The 20,538-nt window shown below is 45.7% G+C and overlaps 1 protein-coding gene across 2 annotated transcripts in view; it reads left to right on the top strand.

Moving 5' to 3' along the window:
• LOC308336218 (collectin-12-like) overlaps positions 1-20,538 on the top strand; it is a gene marked incomplete at its 5' end in the record, with an annotated part of 53,179 nt that overhangs the window by 23,540 nt on the left and 9,101 nt on the right. For both annotated transcript variants that reach the window (XM_080793519.1, XM_080793518.1), the window contains 4 exons: positions 11,172-11,297; positions 17,946-18,032; positions 18,544-18,848; positions 19,299-20,037. In XM_080793519.1, the coding sequence (XP_080649645.1) occupies positions 11,172-11,297; positions 17,946-18,032; positions 18,544-18,848; positions 19,299-20,037 (1,257 nt within the window). The remainder of the gene's footprint in view (positions 1-11,171; positions 11,298-17,945; positions 18,033-18,543; positions 18,849-19,298; positions 20,038-20,538) is intronic.

Here is a 20,538-nt window from a genome sequence, read left to right as displayed (position 1 = left end):
CTTAAAGGGAACAGCGTGTCACCAGGGCATCCTCCCAGTGATGGATTAGGAGAGCTTTTGGTTTGGAGTGCGTCTCCCCCGTTGACGTGTGGACGGATCTGGCCTTTGTCACTTGTCCCATCTTGGCAGGACAAGGGTCGTGGCTTTTTATTTATTCATTTGGTGACATCTGATTCCTGCTTTATCTCTAGCCTCTCTCAGATCTTTCTTTACCCCGTTTCTGTTCCCCCCCGCCTCATTTCTTCATCCTTGTAGTTGCCCTGTCTTTTCCTTTCTTCCCCCTTTCCTTAGTTTCTACCCCCTTCATAACCATGAGCGTCATGGCTGCCTGTGATGATGGAAGAGGCGTATGGTTTCCATCACATGTAATAATAACGGGTATGGAGCCTTAACTCAGGCCACACATGGAGCAGAATAGACATGGTGTTGTTTTCATGAAACCAACCCCCCCCTCGCCCCCACCCGGAGCTGTCCCCATGACCCATGAACCCTGAACCCTTAAGGACACACTTCCTCTACTTCTTAGGATTATGTCATTGGCATGGTAAAGGCGCACAAAGTGAGTGCACGCCCCGGCTAGAAGAAACCTGTGTACAACATTCTCATCCCCCCAAGCTGTTACACACTCAGTAATTAGTGGGTGGGTAGCTATGCGGCCAGGACCACCGCCGTGCTGGAGAGCCTTGTGGATTGGCTGTGTCAAATATGGACGCCTAGTTTTACGGTTCATATCGAACCTCGCCAAAAGTTCACCGCAGGCCCTCGTCTCTCCCACCTGCCCTTAAAGGTATATTCAGTGATTTCACTTAATTCAAATATCACTTATTTTTTTGTTTTGTTGTAATAGTCCTCCCTACTATAGAGTATGCTGGCCATATAAGGAGTTCCTCCCTGTCCCAGTTAACCCCTGGGGGTCAAAAAACATTAGGTTTCGTTTTTGGCTATAGGTGGCCCAGCCTTCATCCAATCAGAATAGAGAGGAGCCGTCCGCCAATCATGATTGAGCGGGGGCGGGCCTGTTGTTGTTGCGTGTCCCCCCACTGTAGTATCTTGTTACCGCGTGATACTGTAGGTGTCTGAATTGACCAGTTCAAAGCTTGATTTATGGCCACCACACCACCACCACACAAACGCACGCACATACTTAGAAGATGCATACACAGATTACACACACAGAGCATGTAGTACATGATTCAGACCAGGCCACTTCGCTCTGTCATGCCACTGAGAAAGTGTGTGTGTGTGTGTGTGTGTGTGTGTGTGTGTGTGTGTGTGTGTGTGTGTGTGTGTGTGTGTGTGTGTGTGTGTGTGTGTGTGTGTGTGTGTGTGTGTGTGTGTGTGTGTGTGTGTGTGTGTGTGTGTGTGTGTGTGTGTGTGTGTGTGTGTGTGTGTGTGTGTGTGTGTGTGTGCGCGCGCAACTGTAAAAAAAGAAAGAAAGATCTTGGCTTGGGTGATGGTGTATCTGAGACCTTGTTAAACTTCTCATTTCTGTTTGAGTAATGAGGGACAGATGGCCCAAAACATCACTTCTATTCTAAAACATTTGTAAACAAGTATTAAGTACGGGTGAGTTGCGAAAATTCGATTTGACAGTTGACGGAGATTCTGTTTGGGGACCAACCGCCCACCCCCCCCCCCCCTCTCTCTCTCTCTCTCTCTCTCTCAGGAATCGGTATAAGGTGCCAGCAATCCATTGTATGTGGGTGGCTTTGATTTACACAGTATAGTTTGTGTTGAACTCCTCTCCTCTGTCTTCAATGCCAGGGACAAGCCTGTGATTGCCCTCTTGGAGGGGTCTGCACTCTGATTCCTGGAAAAACGAGCCGAGTGCTGTGTTAGGCGAGGCACCGGTCCAAAAACACAGTGTGCCTGACCTCAGCTCACAGCGCTGTGTTCTCATCCGTTACTATAGCGTCCCTACCGCTATTTACAGTAAATAGATGTGTTTGAATGAGCACACACTGAGTCGGCATTCTGGGGGTCGTTGGGAAAGAATTTCGTTCACTTTCTCATCGGCAGAAAAGGTGGACTCTGTTAGGCTGTCATCTCCAGTCTGTGTATAGTTGCTTATTTACAGGAACAAAATGCGGCATTGTCCTTGTCCCAAAAGCATGCGCACGTGTGCACACACACACACACACACACACACGCACACACACGAGGAAAACATATTTAGTGGCGGAAAAGCATCTGAAGTGTCGTCCTTTTTAGTGTGTGTGCGTGTGCGTGTGCGCGTGCGTGCGGACTTGGAGTGGTTCTTTGTTTTTAGAAGCAGAATGGATGTTGTTTTGCCGAGAGCCAGTCAGAGTGTTGTTGTCGCCGTCAGCCCTGCGGTCTGTGTATGCTGGACGACGGTTTGTTTTCCGTGGCTGCGGTCAGCGAGACGGAGCATCACTTGAGTTGACCCTGTGTTTGAGAGAGTTGACCAAAGATGACGAATCAGTGTCCAGTGTTTAACGAGGAGCAGAGGGGCCAGGAGGAGCACTGAGATACAGTACACCGCAGCACAGACACAGCAGGCTGCTGTTTGTTACACTGTGAACAAGAAAGGCCAATGTCTGTCATAACCATTTGAACTCTGTATAGTATACTGTACCAGTGGTTCCCAAAGATGATATTTTATTTTTGCTTTCATCCAGTGGTTCTCAACCAGTGGTCCTTGGGGGGGGGGGGGGGGGGGGGGGGGAATTGTGGATAAAATCATATAAAGATAACATTACATAACAAATATTATTTCGTTTTGGGTCTGCAAGGCTAAATCTCATCATATAGTCACCCGTGGCTCAAATCCCGAATAAATAATTGACCTTTATATAAAAAAGGTTGAAAACCACTCCTTTATATATTTCCATGCCTTAGCAGGCCATTGTAAGCCTGTCAGTCATCCTACAATAAACTGAGATATCTTTTCCATGTGTCAGTGTGTATAGTGTGCAACAATGCATCTGGACGTTGTTACAGCCTGGGCTTGCGTGACATTTGAGACTAGTGTGAAAGACACACTATAGTTGACTCACGCCCATCTGGACATCAGTCATGAGTGTAAACGAGCTAGCGGAGGAATGTGGACAGACGTCGTCGTGTCCAGCCAGGTGTCCCTGCTGCCGTGTCCCTGATGTGAGCCTTCACAGAGAGACAGACCTGTGCTGTGCACCTTTGATGTTTTTGACTTTTAACTGGGATTAGTGAGAAGAGTCCAGTCCGTCCGGCATCTGTCTCTTTTCTTGTCTTGTCCTCCTTGGCTGCACATCCAGGAAGTGGCCTACTGGGGAACAAACAGTGAAAGGGTCATGACCCCTGCCATATATACGGACCCCACTGGGTGTGTGGAGACACAGGGGTCCAACAGGACACAGCTGCCTCGTCTGATGTCACTGCCTCTGGACTACTCTCTCTCTCTCTCTCTGTGTGTCTCTGTCTCCCGCTCTATCTACCTCTCTCTTGCAGTTCAATTAAATTCAAAAGCGCTTCATTGTCATGAGAAAACATACATTTACATTGCCAAAGTGGACCAAGACAATGAAAACAAAGCAATGTATGTACAATTAAATGGGAATGCGTATACCAAGGTAATTGGGTGTAAACAGTGCAGGGATATGCACAATGATTAGTAGTCCTGAAGGTGGTTGAATTCTGTTATACATCCTTCTCCTGTCACAACAGCTCACTTCTGCTGCTTCTTTCATCTCCTTGGGTGATTGTACTCTGTGGAAAGTATGTGTTTCTGATGTCTTGGTACAGTGTACACGTGATTAGGAAGTGTAGCTCAGTTTTTACCTCATTTTATGTGCAGTCTGTCTTCTCTTGGGAGCCAAGTATGCCTATGGCGGCCTTTCTCGATGGCGAGACTGCGTGTTCACTGAGTCTGTACAGTGCCATGTAGGGATGCACCGAATATTCAGCCACCGAAACTATTCGGCCGAATAATGGCAGAATGCATATGCATAGTTGGTATTCGGTTCGGTTGATTTTAGAGACGAAACTGAATAGTCAAAGAACCGGGGTTACCTTTTGTAAACTGTCGTTTTGTTGTGATGACGTGACCAAAATATAATCATGTCTTTTGCCATAATCCGGTATCTCAAAGGCCAACAAAGGTATGGCCATGACAGCAATGGTACAACAACTGGTAATTAAAAAAAAAATATATATATATATAATATTAATCATATTCTGCTATTTGGTATTCGGTTTTTCGCCAACTGTTTCCTATATTATTCGGTATTCGGTTTTGGCCAAGAATTTCCCATTCGAGCATCCCTAGTGCCATGCCATTATTCCTACGGACGATTATTCCGACTGGACACATTATAACTAATCGTATCCATAACCCTAACCTCAACTCACACTAACCCTATAATAATGGGATGTCAGAATTATGAGCGGACCCCGTTTATTAGTTTTGGATCCGTCCACACGGGGTGCATACTTAGTTTAGACTAGTTATTGGTTAGACATGGGTTAAGTTTAGGTTTAGGTGTGCTGCCCCGTGGGAGGTTAGGGTTAGGGTGAGGGTTTGAGATACAGTAGGTTGTCGATGTAAGACTAATGACTGGTCTAAACTAAGTTCTGTCTAAAAAAGTACTGCACCCAGTCACACTGCTCAGGTATTCTGCCACTGTGTATTCTCTGTTTAGAGCTAAATACTGTAGCATTCCATTTCTCTCTCTCTCTCTCTCTCTCTCTGCTCCAGAATGACCATCTGATATGGTGTAGGAGGTCAATCCGTTGTTGTGCTGTGTCGGCCATGTTTATTTCCCAGGTGTCTTCTTGTGTTTGAGACTGCCAACCCCCGAATTATCAGTTTGTCTTCAGCAGCACAACACTGAAACACTATAACTCAACTTTGAAGTGCTGTGATTAACTGGGAAAAGGGGCCTCCTGTCTGAAACGGCTCCCATCATCCTCGGATTCCTTGCACACGCAGCATCTTGGTGTGGATTCAAGCTAGCAATAGATTTACAAACTCTGTCACTGTGTTTGGACAGCATATTTAGGCAGTGACAACTGGATGGCTTTGAACTGACGCGCCCGACACGCTCGCTTTGTTGTGGAAGTGCATGCGTGATCTGACACTTCTAAACATGTCAGTGGTCTCTTATGAATGCTCAGCAGGAAAAAAACGCAGTCCGTTCCCGTGGCGGTTTTCCCAGCGTGGTCTCTTATGACACAGACACCCACAGTTAAAGCTGCAATCCACAGCTTGTTCTGTGTCTGTGTGAATAAAACTGCATTTTAAACAGTCTGAGTACCACAAAACTGCGGTGGTTTGGAGGTGGTCTCCCTACTCGTCAATTTAGATTAGACCAGTGGTTCTGATGGGGGGGGGTTGGGGTCCCCAGAAAAATGTGTTAATTTATACAGCATCACAATCATTTTAACCCAATAGCAGGTATGGACCGATTCCCTAACAGCCTACGTATTTCCTGTAGGCGGAGACGACACATCTGCGGTTTCCCCGCACCTCCTTCTACTACAGTGAATGGAAAGGTGACTGATGTTAGTCTGCCTCAAACGTTACTCTTTTACCTGCTTTTTACTAACACTAACATTACAAAGATACCCAGAACATCTGGATGAACCTGTGTAGTTTATGGCTGCTCCAACAGTAGTGGCAACATAAAAATAAATAACGGAATGTCAAAATATCTACCGCGGTGGCTGAGACCAGAGCCATATAGTAATGGTTGAGACAAAGCAGTGAAAGGTCCTGAAAGATGCATAACATCAGTCTTACCCAATACCCAATCTTTCTGTTTTAGAAACACAAGGCTGCTGTACTTTAAACCTCATACTAAGCATTAAAGTATTAAGGGGGGTCTTAAGGGGGTATTTTGTTGGCAGGCGTGGATCCTTGTTAGGATGTTTTAAAGAGGCCGCTGGGGCTTCCTTAGATTGGCTAGTAGTACCGGATCTGGGGCATCATCATCATCATCAACCATGTGCTACATTGAGGTTCAATGCTGTAAGGGAATCCAGGTGGTCCCAGGTAAATGATGAAGAGTTGGTAACCAAATGCACCCTTATTAGATCCTTAACTATTGAGAGTTAAACATCTGCCTTACTTAATTTACAAGAAGACTACACAATTAGAGAATGTACTGTGGAACAATTATTGTTATTTTGGTCAATGTTGGCCTGTTATGTCTCCTATGCTTCCACATCAATACAGCAGCTGGAAATGTGGACAAGATCTTATACAACGACAACACAATATTCTAAGTCTTGGGGATAAATGCCATCAAATGGTGGTCTGTGGCTCAAATGCTGAATAAATTATGGGTCTTTCATATGAAGAGGGTTAAAAACCACTGCTGTATGTACTGTAGTAATTACCTGCTTTATTTACAGTTTGTTAAGAAACACAGTGGCACCACTGTGTTTGCAGTTCACAACGAACACATTGAATTGTTTCAGCATCTTGTTTCAACATTTCAATCGACAATGGTCAACAGTAAAGAATTTAATTGTTTCAGCAATCGTAGGGTAATTGTGGCGGTCGCTTATTCACGTACCATTCAGTGCATGAGGAAGGTGTTTCTCCTTACAGCTGAGCGGCTGATGAACTCGTTGGCTATGATACACATGTCCAATGTCATCAGTGTCACCATATCCCTGTGACAGTATATCAGAGCAAGGTGATTGAGTCTCGCTTGCCCCATTGTGGATCGCACAAGGACCTTTCTGCACTGCGTGATGTGACAGGGACAGTCAGCACTTGTTTCGCCAGTCTTGTGGCCTCTGGTAAAGTAGCTCTGGCGGTCTCGCCCTTCTCACTTTTTAAGAACTCCACGACATCATGAAAAGTAGACCGTGCAAGTCCTTCTGATCAAGTGTTATAAGGTCACGAACAGTTACCATGAAATCCCGACACACTTTAATGTTTTGGACAACATCCTGCACTAAATTCAGGACATGTGCACCGGTGCAGTGAATGTAAACAGCCCGAGGCGCAGCAGTGAAACAAAAGCCACCATATTAGCATTTGAATACCTGTTCTGGGAACAGGCAACCCGTAACGGTTGTGTGCCTATACTTGACAAAATGACCAGGGGTAGGGAAGCAGTCAGTGGGTGCTATTTGGGTTCCTAGTGTGTCAGTGGGTGCTATTTGGGTTCCTAGTGTGTCAGTGGGTGCTATTTGGGTTCCTAGTGTGTCAGTGGGTGCTATTTGGGTTCCTAGTGTGTCAGTGGGTGCTATTTGGGTTCCTAGTGTGTCAGTGGGTGCTATTTGGGTTCCTAGTGTGTCAGTGGGTGCTATTTGGGTTCCTAGTGTGTCAGTGGGTGCTATTTGGGTTCCTAGTGTGTCAGTGGGTGCTATTTGGGTTCCTAGTGTGTCAGTGGGTGCTATTTGGGTTCCTAGTGTGTCAGTGGGTGCTATTTGGGTTCCTAGTGTGTCAGTGGGTGCTATTTGGGTTCCTAGTGTGTCAGTGGGTGCTATTTGGGTTCCTAGTGTGTCAGTGGGTGCTATTTGGGTTCCTAGTGTGTCAGTGGGTGCTATTTGGGTTCCTAGTGTGTCAGTGGGTGCTATTTGGGTTCCTAGTGTGTCAGTGGGTGCTATTTGGGTTCCTAGTGTGTCAGTGGGTGCTATTTGGGTTCCTAGTGTGTCAGTGGGTGCTATTTGGGTTCCTAGTGTGTCAGTGGGTGCTATTTGGGTTCCTAGTGTGTCAGTGGGTGCTATTTGGGTTCCTAGTGTGTCAGTGGGTGCTATTTGGGTTCCTAGTGTGTCAGTGGGTGCTATTTGGGTTCCTAGTGTGTCAGTGGGTGCTATTTGGGTTCCTAGTGTGTCAGTGGGTGCTATTTGGGTTCCTAGTGTGTCAGTGGGTGCTATTTGGGTTCCTAGTGTGTCAGTGGGTGCTATTTGGGTTCCTAGTGTGTCAGTGGGTGCTATTTGGGTTCCTAGTGTGTCAGTGGGTGCTATTTGGGTTCCTAGTGTGTCAGTGGGTGCTATTTGGGTTCCTAGTGTGTCAGTGGGTGCTATTTGGGTTCCTAGTGTGTCAGTGGGTGCTATTTGGGTTCCTAGTGTGTCAGTGGGTGCTATTTGGGTTCCTAGTGTGTCAGTGGGTGCTATTTGGGTTCCTAGTGTGTCAGTGGGTGCTATTTGGGTTCCTAGTGTGTCAGTGGGTGCTATTTGGGTTCCTAGTGTGTCAGTGGGTGCTATTTGGGTTCCTAGTGTGTCAGTGGGTGCTATTTGGGTTCCTAGTGTGTCAGTGGGTGCTATTTGGGTTCCTAGTGTGTCAGTGGGTGCTATTTGGGTTCCTAGTGTGTCAGTGGGTGCTATTTGGGTTCCTAGTGTGTCAGTGGGTGCTATTTGGGTTCCTAGTGTGTCAGTGGGTGCTATTTGGGTTCCTAGTGTGTCAGTGGGTGCTATTTGGGTTCCTAGTGTGTCAGTGGGTGCTATTTGGGTTCCTAGTGTGTCAGTGGGTGCTATTTGGGTTCCTAGTGTGTCAGTGGGTGCTATTTGGGTTCCTAGTGTGTCAGTGGGTGCTATTTGGGTTCCTAGTGTGTCAGTGGGTGCTATTTGGGTTCCTAGTGTGTCAGTGGGTGCTATTTGGGTTCCTAGTGTGTCAGTGGGTGCTATTTGGGTTCCTAGTGTGTCAGTGGGTGCTATTTGGGTTCCTAGTGTGTCAGTGGGTGCTATTTGGGTTCCTAGTGTGTCAGTGGGTGCTTCAGCTACCAAGCATTCCCGTCGACGCCGGCGCACCGCTGCACGTATTCATTATTTTGCAGGGGTGACTGATGGTTCGACTTCCTCAGAGTCTCTTTGTACCTACAGTATATGCTTTTTTTCTTTAGTTTGCGTCCATAAATAATGTAATATATTTCGCTTAAGCCCCCTTCTCTCTCTCTCTCTCCACCCCCCCCCCCCCCCTCTCTCTCTCTCCACCCCTCTCTAAACGGTCTGTTTCTTTTCTTTTTCTCTTAAGCTTTTCTACTCTCTTCTCTTCTCTCCTTTTTTTACCCTCACAAACAATGACATGCCAGAGAAAAGATGAGATATATTTTGGCACCGCGGAATCGAGACTGTCATAAATAATTCTGGTACTTTGTCTTTATCTAAAGATGTCCTGGAATGGAGCAATTTTTGCTGAAATTTATGGGGATTTACATTGGCTTTTTTTTGGGCGACCAAAGTGAGTGCAGCTTTAACCACAAAAAGATTAACAGATCGAACTGAAATTTGGCCCAAAAGTATTGGCTAAGAGCAGCAAATATGTGAGTATGCTAGTTCGCTGACTTCGTTCATGTACCTGATTGTAAAAGAAGTTTTTATCTATTGCCAGTGATTTTGAGACTGTGAGACTCTTCGAGTATTGCTATACTTTTACTTAAGCAAAACGAAAAGTGAGTACTCTTTCCTAACAGTGGTGACTGCCCACCCGTAGCCTCATTAGCCCTCTTTCCGGTAAGCGTGAGGTGGGTCTGCTGGGTTGGCCGGGCAGTGAGCTGTCTGTTCTGTTCCAGCTGGAGTTGGTGTTAAACTCCTGACACGCTGCACTCATTAACATCTCCCTGACTGCACATAGAACCAGTTGGGTTGTTAACCCCAGCATCCTGGGCCAAAGCTCCCAGTGCGGCCCAAACATCAGTGCTGCCTTCGGGCTGAGTAACTGATCATCAGCGGTGCATTTTTAACTGCTGTATTCCCCCCAAACGTATCAACTGCCCTTTAGCTACACGCTTTCTGAAAGCTCTGCCACCTAATAAAACCAAAGCAAAAGCAGCAAAAGACCGTGTAGGTCTGTATGTCGTTCCTGCTGCAGTCAGTTATAGACTTAACCTGGATAATCTGATATCTGTTCCATGTAGAAGTACTTTTACTCAATGACTGTACCTAAGTATAATTTCAAGGTCTTTTTTTTTTACTTCACTGGAGTTTTTCCAATTTTCAATACTTTCACTTCTACTCCACTACGTCCCAGAGGCAATGATTGCACTTTTTACTAAACTTTAGTTACTAGTTACTTTGTAGATTATTATAACAAAAAAACATTAACGACTTCCACTATACATTTTAGCCATTTGACAATGGCGTTGTGATGCGACACATTGTAAGCTTGTAGATCTGCTTTTTTCAAAAGATTTCTTTTTAATACATTTTATACATTCGACAAACTTCTGAAATGGGACATTCTGCATAATGAGTACTTTCTATTTTTGCGCTGGTCTTATCTCATTCCAGGTATGGGTTTCCTTTGTGGTAGACTTCCATGTAGAAGAGCTCTTCTCCCTCTTGGTCTTAGCTGGCCATAGTCTCATCTGTCATCTCATTCCAGGTATACACAAAAACCAAAGACCCTCTCCCCCCCCACACACACACTTCCTGAATTGGAAATGAAATACAGCTGTGTTCCCATCAGATCTCACCACTCATCTGTGGGGAAACATGTTCCTGGAAAGAAATATTCCTGAAAGAAAAAAAGGGAAGGTGCCATGCCCTGGAAGTGTCCCCACTGACTGGCTGGGTCTTTTTTTTTGGCGAGAGCTGTGTTTTGAATCAGTTGTACCCAGCAGATATTGCAAGGAAACAAAACAAACCGTTAGGTGCAGATTCACAACCTGGACAAATTGAATTTGTCATGCATGGCCTTTGTGTTTCTCATGTAAAAACCTTGGACGCAAAGGCCTGTTTGTTTCATTGCAAGGAACTGTGTGTGCGTGTGCGCGAGATAGAGAGAGACATGAGGTAAAGAAACAGAAAAGACATTGTGTTGAGTGAAGACTGCCTCTGTGCTTCAGGAAAATAAGCATGTCGCCAAAGGTAAACAAGACCATGACGGGGGGTGGGGTGGGGGAGTTTGTTTTCGTGTCCCTTGCCCCCTTTACCACCCCCGGAGCCCTGAGGGAACTCACTGCTGCTGGGCCCTTTAATGTTAATGTGGGCTCTGGGCCTGTTTGTTCAGATGTAGAGGTCTGGAGACCTGGATAGACCCTGGTTGGTCAACCACGGCCAGTATCCGCCTTACACCCTGGTTCACCAGACTAGCCGAGGCTCAATGCCCACAGGCCAGAAACCTCTTATCTCCACATTTTAACTGGTTGTGTTTTATTTTATTTTATTAATGCCCTACTTTACTTGATCATCATACTACAGCGTCACACAAGAGCATCAAAAGAAGCAGGTTAATATGGGTCAATTAAATAGCTAAATTGTTTCCATCTTTTCCACAGGAATCCAGGAAGGCACGCAGTACACCTGCAAGTGTAAGAATGAGTGGGCACTGAAGACCTCCATATCCCTGCTGTACGGGCTGTGTACGCTGCTCACCATTGCTGTTGCTGTACTCGGGTACAAAGGTATAGAGCTTGTTTTTTCGTTTTTTCATGTCTGCTAAGCAGCAAGCTATTTATGCTTCGATGATTTCCATTTATATTAGGATACATTTGCACGACTGTAAAGATGAAACGGAAGTGGGGAGGAGGCTTCACTTCCGCTTTATATTGTACTCATGATCAGAGATTCTGTGCTCCAGACTGTATGACGGAAGCATACATACAGCAAAATTGCGAGAGGCCACGAGTCTGGCCACGCGAGACTATACTTGTACAGTAACAGAATGTATCTTTTTTAATACTTTTACTCCACCACTGCATTTCTTTTCATATAAACTGACTTGCATATATTGAAGCTGTGGAGTTCACTTCAGTTCGTTGACCCCCTACTATACACAGCACAAATGTACAATTTTCTGAATGTCTCAAGTACCTCACTTAAACGCTATAGAAAGCAGGGTGGCAGTTTTTTCACTACACTGTGGGAGAGGTCCAAGGACTTCTAACATTACTCAACATCACCTCGATGAGGCAACATCATTTAAAACGTTCCACGCAATTTGAACCACTTGTTGAGAGAGTGTGAGTCCAAGCATTTCGCGGGGGTCTCCACGGCCTGCCAGGAAATAAGAACACACCGGTTTTTTTCACGGCCCCTCAATTCTGTTTGTACTGGAGCTCTGTGTGGTTGTGTGTGCGTGCCGTGCGTGTTCGTGCGTGCTACAAAGGGTGTTCGAAATAAAAAAATTACAGAGAGTGAGTGATTGCATTTATCCCTCAAGTGCCCCCTTCTGCCTGCCCAAGCACAACATGAATGGTGTTATGCAATGCCTCGTTGTTGTTAATCAAGGTCAAAAGGATCAAGAAATGGAAATGATGAGCTGTCCATGCATCCGACAGCAAACCTACAATCTACCCCCCCCCCCCCGACTCCTCTGAATACTGGACTTTTACTTGTACAGAGTGTTTCTACATTGCAGTATTGGTACTTTTAATTAAGTAAACTAATTTTAGTACTTTCCCCACCACTGCCTACTCTACCCCCAGAGCCTTCTGTGAGTTTATTTTACCAACACCCCTAAAGCTCTCACCTCCGGGAAGGGAATGGTGCTGCGGCTTTCCGTGGATCTGAACTTCCTGGTTGGCTAGTTCACATTTTTTCCAGGTCGGGAAATGGTCCCGCCGTCGTCGTTCTGAACCCAGGGATGAACTCTTGAATGTTCCTGCTGTAATTTGTGATAAACACTCCCATATGCGACCATACCATATATTTATACACATGTTCCCCCTCCCCAGATTTTCATCGAATGAAAGTGGCAAAGTACATAGCATGTTGAGTTGGGTTATCTGCAAACCTCGGCTACATTAAGAGTGATGTCCCTTACGGCTGCACTCTGGACTCTGTCGATGCCTCTTGTTCAGCGCTGCGTGTTTTCTCTGCAGGCCATAATGAAACCCAGATGAGCGAGGAGTGAACTCAGTGCAACTCTTGCAGAACCCACTGAAAATTGGGATTTTAACTGGCGGTGAAGAGCTGGCCTGTCTGGGGAACCACAGCTCAGCCCCGAACGTGCTCTCAGATGATCCAGATGGTTATGTAGTGAGAGCCAATGTGCTCCGTTCACTTAACGTGCACATCGCTCTCTGTCCCACTGTCACTTAACCTACAACATCCTCTGTGTGTCTCTTTTGGCTTTGAAGCGTGGCTTCCCTTTGGAAACCTTTAATCAAAGTCAAAGTCAAAATCATACGATTTGTCACACACGTTAAAGCAGTGAAATTTGATCTCCGCATTTGACCCATCTCTTGGAGCGGTGAGCCGCAGCCAAGGAGTGGTGAGCACTCTGGAATCATTTGATTAGTTGATTTGACCCCCCCAATCCAACCCATTGATGCTGAGTGCCAAGCAGAGAGGCATTGGGTCCCATTTTTACAGTCTTTGGTTTGACCCGGCCGGCGATCGAACCCCCTGCCTCCCAGTTTCAGGGCAGGAACTCTAACCACAAGGTCACTGTCTGCATCTTTTCTTTTTTTTCTTTTTTCCCCCCCCCCGTAAGATATCTTTTAGGCTTTTCTGCCTTTATTTCGATAGTCTGAGTGACAGGGCAACAGGGAGAAATATGCTGCACGCAACAAAGGTTGTCGACTCTTCAGTCTCGGGAATCGAACCCACGACTCGCTGTCATGCTACATTGATATGATATGATATGATATAGTACTTTATTGTCAGTTCACACTGAAATTAGTCTTGCAACCCAGCAGCCATGTATGCAGAACATATATACACACATTTGACATAGCAGAAAGAACAAAACAATATTACATACATAAAGACATGAAGACAAGAGCAATGTACAGTACAGTACCGCTTAGATTACCCCATGGCTACAACTCCTAATTAAACCTCAAAGTTGACTGGTGGACAAAGGACCTCTTTAGTCTGACCTAGAACCTATTATGTGGTATGCGCCTTAACCACTGGTCAATTGGCTTCCCATCTTAATGGAACAACAACCTCTCTATCTTACTGTCTTACTTATAGATGATTATTTATATGCATTTTCATATTGTGTTGTCCTACTGTATATTGCTTACTGTAAATCGCTCTGGATTAAGAGTGTCTGCTAAATGCCTTAATTGTATATTCTCATCAGCTGGACAGTGGACACTGTCCTTTCTCATTCATGTTGAGAGAAGTGATTAACAGATGCTGAAGAGTGTAATGGAGAGGGTCACACACATGGACCACGTTCAGGGTTCATTTGGTCCCAGACTCGGACAATTAAAGCCATTTTATTCACATGGTGCAGGAAAAAAGAGTGACAAGTTGTCACTTTGTATTGACATCGAAACAATTTAGGAATTTAGCAGACACTGGTAATCCAGAGCGATTTACAGTAAGCAAGACCATAAACATCAAATACATAAAAAATTGTCATCATGAATCATCCAGCTAAGAACCTGGAATATCTAATGAAACTATGCGTAGACACTATAGAGTGCTATGTCTTCTACACTATTTAAGTTACATAAGTTGAGCCTATGCATACGCCTGTAAGGTCGTTGAGGCTAGGGCAAGTGCTATGGGCTAAGATGGGGCGGCAGTGGCTCAGGTAGAGTGACCGGATGGGAACCGCAAGGTTCTCAGTTCAAACCCGTGCTCCCCCAGAGTTAGTGTCAAAGTGTCCTTGAGCAAGACTCTGAACCCCTAATTGCTCCCGATGTGCAGGTTGGTGCCTTGCATGGTTTCCTCCGGCATTGGTGTGTGCATGTGTGTGTGAATGGGTGAATGTACTGCACAATCTCTGTAAAGCGCCTTGGATAAAGGCGCTATATAAATGCACTATTTACCATTTAAGATGGAGTCTGAAGAGGTGGGTTTTCAGACTACGGCGGAAGATTGGGAGTGAGTCTGCAGTTCTGATTGTTTCATTGTCAGGTTGCCCTGAAATTTGTTTTGCGACCCAGCAGCCTTGTATGCAACACATATAAACATTTCACATAACACAGGACAATTTTTATTTTATTTTTAAATACAGTTACATACATAGAAGCACAAGGGCAGAGAGCAATGTCCACTGCTCAGTCTAGTCCTGATGGACAAAAGACCTCTTCAGTCTGACCTTATTGTATGCTGGAACACCATATCTCCTTCCTGAAGGCAGCAACCTTCAGGTTCACTGACCTGAATTTGGCTTGAGGCGCAGTGGAACGGTTCCACTGGAACCCCTGTCCACTTGGTTCCATTTGTACACTCTCAGAGATACACCCCTGTAAGTGTCCATTTGGTCCAATGTTAGCGTTCCCTTAAATAAAACGTCTGGGTTTCCGAGGCTAGCATTCCCTTGACAAGGTTAGGAAATTAATCAATACTAATTGTCTCTCTTTCTTTGAATTTAAACTGATGATGAAACTATATATAAAGGACACCTTAGGAATAGTGTAGTATCTGCATCCATGCATTCATACACTGCATGAGTGTCCATGAGAGACACAATGTGCCATAGGTGTATGGTTTGGTCTGTGGACTGTGGATCTTTTGTAGTGGTGGAATGTTTTTGTCTGGTGTCTGTCTACAAATTACTCAGTTTCCTATGTGGAACGTTTCCTCTACGGCTGGCCATGTGCTCTTGCAACCAGAACTAGTTAAGTGATCACATATTATTTTTTATTGTTTGCTTTCCTTATTTTTATTTTTTGTCTAGACATTGTGGGTGTGTGCACGTGTGTTTACCCACACAGTGTGTGTCCACAACGGTGAACAAAATAAATAAGCAGCATGTTGGTTGAAATTACATTTGTTTTTCCCATGCTCAAGATTCCACAAACAACTAAAACAACAACTGGATTAGGAGGCCATTTCTTTTTCCAGTAGAATTTTACGACCTTTCTATTTCAGATCTGCATTATACTGCAGTCTAAGAATGGGGGGGTATTCATTGTTGTCTTGAAGTCTCGTTTCTTGCACTGCACACAGATTGTCAAGGCCTGTTCCGCAACCTTTGGACTTGACACAATGTTTGTCAACTTGGACACTCATTTCCAGGTTTAGTTTAGGTAATTTGCGCTTACTTCTGTAACTCTGTGTGCATCTTATTTTGTAGTAATGTTCAAGCCTTCTCTCTGCCCCCAGTTTGAGTTCTTGTTTATCTTTGTCATACCTGTTGGTTATTAACCTTTTTGAGTTGAACCTCGCCTGGCTGCTCGTTCTGCATAGGTCCTGCTTCACACACAGGAATTGAACATGTTACAAAGCTTTCTCTCCGCATGTGGTAACATTTAGTTCAACGTGCCATGCATGCAACTTCATCCATGCCCAGTGATTTCTAAAAGATAGTCTGACTTGTTGTCAAATGACTTTGACCGGTTCTCACTTAAAGCAAATCCTTCCTGATTTAAATGTCATGCTACTGTAAGTCAAGTAGATTTATAATGCTTGTGTGGATCAAACAAGTCCTTTTTCGCAAACTTTTTGCATGATTACAGGCTTAACACACATGCAAATCATTAAAGCTTGTTATTAACGTTTGGGGTTTGCCGATATTTCATTTTTTCCGTTTTGTTTGTTGACAGTGAGAAGTCTGCTCTGATTTTTGTGACTGTTTTGGATCTTGTCTTTTATTTCCCTTCTTGTTTCATTCAGTCTATCTTTGCTAATTGCTAGTTAGTATCAAGTTAAATTAACTTTTAACTAACTATGTACCTCATGCACCATACCTGCAAAATTTGACACACTTTATTAAGAGCTAAATCTCTGTATAAGTTGCGAAACAAAACCAGACTGAAACCTATTCTCATTTTAATGGACTCGCATCTAGTGCAGCAGGACCACCGTGGAACATTCCGACAAATCTTCAGTTGGTGTGGGGTCATTGCAAAGCAACTCAAAGTTTTTTGGATTGTATGATATGTGATATTTTAACTTAAAAGGTTTAATGTTGTTATGCTTCTGGGGGTTTGTGATCTCAAATTTTGTGTCATGCTTGCGCAGGTGGTAAGGAGCAGAGTTACACCGCCAAACCTATTGCAATGAATAGTAAATGAGCTGAAATATCTAACTGATGGCTCAAGGCCCCTCAAGCAAGTCTGCTTTAAACGACGCGAGCTCTGTCACTTAATTAGCGGTCCCCCCTTTTACATATTGGGTTTGAGAAAGGCGCTTCCGAGGTAATTCGTGCGGCAATGCGCTAGTCAAACGTTTGACGTTTGGTGCTGCAGAGCAGAGGTTACTCTGGTACTCTGTGGTTACTGGTGGTGAAGGATGTGTCCTGTCCCCCTGGCAGAGCTCATGGCGCTGGTAGTGGTGGCGGTGGTGGTAATGGCATCATTCTCTGGAATCCCAGACACATTCCAGAGGAAATGAAGGGTCCCGTGGCCCGTGGGGGTGTGCAGAGCCTCCTTGCCACAGCACTGGCCCTCCCTCGGGGTTGTCTTTGATCCCCCTATTTACCGAAGACCCCCCCCCCCCCTTGGGTCACTTCCTGTCCCCCGGGCCTGACCACTGTCTCCTCATCTGCTCCTTCTATCCCTGTACAGCCTGGATCTTTGTCACTGACCACCCACTTCTACACTGAATCAGAATGCTTTACTGTATGATCTCTTGCCATCTTTCTTTCTTTCTTTCGTTCTTTTGTTCTTTTGTTCTTTCTTTCCTTCTTTCCTTCTGTCTTTTTTTCTTGTTGCCCAACTTTCCGGGTTTGTGCACATACATTGAAGACAAATGTGAGGACGCAAATTGTGATTCGTCAGAATTAAATTATAATATATGATGATAAGAGCACCCGTCCTTTTAGCTTTCTTTCCATTTATATTTCCTTTGCCACTCTCTTTTGTGCACACACACACACACACACACACACACACACACACACACACACACACACACACACACACACACACACACACACACACAGGTTGTGCCTCACTGCCTTGATCCTAGAGATTGCTATAATCAAGTTCACCGTTATTACATCCCCAGCTGATTTTAAAAAGCGTATTATAGGTCATCTTTCAGTGACGTTCATTGGTCTCCTCTCTGATCCCTTTCATATATGCTGTCTCTGGTTGCAGGCTATTCTCTCCTCGACATATGTCTGTTAATAATGGAGACGATGTGAAGTTCAGACTTTAACTTTAACTGTCTCGTTTTGTGCTTTGTCTTTTTTGCAACAGTGGTGCAAAGAGTTGACAATGTCACCGAAGGGATGGCAAACTACGGAGGGAAGATAGTCACTGTCGAGTCGCACTTGAAAAAGCTTGGTATGATTTACACAACATAGATGTCATTTGACTATATTGCTTTTTTCTCCTGTCTAAGGTGGTTATTAAAATCAAGGCTAGAATTAGAATGAAATAAAATGTTTATTTACCTCTATTCCCAACAGATAAATACCTGTATATGATAAAGACAACCACCATTTGCAGAACCAAAACTAAACTATATTTTGATATTGTTGGATTAGATTTTGTCCACAATTCCATGCTGTATTGATGTGGTACCATAGGAAAGATAACAGGCAAACATGGAGCTCTAATTGTGTAGACTTCTTGTAAATTAAGTAATGCAGATGTTTAACAATCATTTTACTCTTGAGAATGTTTCATTTTACACTCTCAAGAGTTAAAGGTCCATTTGGTTACCAACTCTCCCGTCATTTAGCTGGGGACCACCTGGAACCCCCTTCGAGGACCACCGGTGGTTCCCGGACAGTTGGTTTTGAGAACCACTGCCGTAATATTACAGCAAATGTGTGTGTGTGTGTGTGTTCAGATGACCAAACGGGGCAGAGGTCGGAGAACGCCACCACGGAGATCCAGGTGTTCAAGAGCAACATGCGGGCGCTGCAGCGGCAGCTGTCCGAGGTGGCGGAGCGCAGCAGCAGCAACCGCGCCGCCCTGAACCAGCTGCGCAGCGCGGGCACGGACCTCCAGAGCAGCCAGGGCTCCATCCAGGGCCTGCTGAATGCCAACCAGGCCACGCTGGGCGCCGTCAACGGCACGCTGCGCTCCTACGGCAGCAACATGGAGGGCCTGCAGGACGACACGGCCCGGCTGCAGACGGAGCTGCAGGCGCAGGTGAGCGGCGGCGAAGATTCCGTCGACTGAAACTGTGGCGACAAAATGTCCGTCGCCTGCCATTTCACTGGCGGAAACTAATTAAAAACTAGGATGACTTAAAGGTACGACTAAATATACGGACAATTTCGAATAAAAACTAGATTAAATGTTGGGGGAGGGACTAGTGGAGAAGAGAAATGTTTGGTTGCGCTCTGAAAATAGCCGATATGCTCACAACGGGTCGCGCTGCTATTTTACACATTAAGACAAGAGGCCCGCTAAAATATTTTTTTTTCGACAAAATCAACTGTAGATTTGGTTGACTAAAACCGTATGATATTTAGTCGACTAAATCGAAAACATTTCAGATGACTAAAATAAGTCTAAAACTTTTTTTATTCAGTTTTATTCAAAAGACTATGACTACTAAACTAAATCAAAACGTGCCGTCCAAACCCAACCCTGCAGGTGAAGCTCCAGAATGCGGCCCTGCTCAGCATCGGCAGCCTGAACCTCACGCAGGCCCAGCAGCGGGGCCTCATCGCCATCCTGCAGCGCTCGGTGGACGACACCAGCCAGGCCATCCAGAAGATCCGCAACGACTTCCAGGGCCTGGAGCAGACATCGCGGCAGATGCGCTCCGACACCCAGTGGCTCCACGACAAGGTGGAGAACCTGCAGGCGGTCGCGGCCAACGCCTCGGCGCTCGCCAAGCTCAACAACGACAGCCTGGACGACATGGGCTCGCAGCTGGCCTCGCTGGCCGGCCAGCTGCAGAACGCCAGCGGCGCCGCGGAGCTCCACGACCAGAGCCTGCAGGAGCTCACCGAGCAGCGGCGGAGCCACGACAACCTCACGGCCGGCCGCTTCGAGAGCCTGGAGGTGCGTCTGGAGGAGTCGGAGCGGAGCGTGGACCGCGTGACGGGCAACATCAGCTTCACCACGCAGCTGCTGGGCGCCATCAACCTCAACCTGAACGACCTGCGCACGTGCGCCGAGACGGTTGGCCGCCACTCGGAGTTCCTGCTGAACCTCAACAACAGCGTGGCGGACGCGGGGACGGACGCCGCGGCGCAGCGCGCCCAGCAGGAGGAGCTGTCGGCGCGCCTGGACAAGGAGGTCACCAGCCTCTCCATCGTAATGGAGGAGATGAAGATGGTGGACTCGAAGCACTCGCAGCTGATTACCAACTTCACTATTCTGCAAGGTAAGAAGCATACTGTGTATAGACCATATTCACACGGCGGCCATGTTGGCATTTTGCCACCCAGCCATGGCAAGATGGCCGCCATGTGAATATGGTCTATACTAGTGACTCCTGGTGTTTGGGTGGAGCAGGGGTAAAGTTCCTGTCCACCACTGCAGAGTCTAGGAGGGGGTTCGGTATACCAACCCAATCAATAGGCTGACTTCCTTCACAGGTGTTACTGATGATACTAATGAAGGCTCTGAGTCTGTTCCATTCTGGTCAAATAAAGTCAGGGTGCTCGCTGGAAACACTGCTACACCAGTGGGTCTCAAAGTGTCCTTGTGGGTGGGTTTCAAATGTCCCCGTAAAGGTGTGTAACTCTGAGAGTTCCATTTGTTTTACACTCTCAGAGTTATGGGGGTCCTTGAAATTTAAACGTTTGAGAACTTAGAAGTGAGAACCACTGTACACTAAATGGAACAGAGCGTCATACTGTATAATATCGTCTCTGTCGGGTGG

Source organism: Protomyctophum bolini (genome assembly GCF_963924005.1).
Source record: "Protomyctophum bolini genome assembly, chromosome: 21".
In the NCBI taxonomy this organism is placed as follows: Eukaryota; Metazoa; Chordata; class Actinopteri; order Myctophiformes; family Myctophidae; genus Protomyctophum; species Protomyctophum bolini.
Note: the sequence above shows the minus strand (reverse complement) of the source record. Positions and strands in the feature narration are given on the sequence as shown.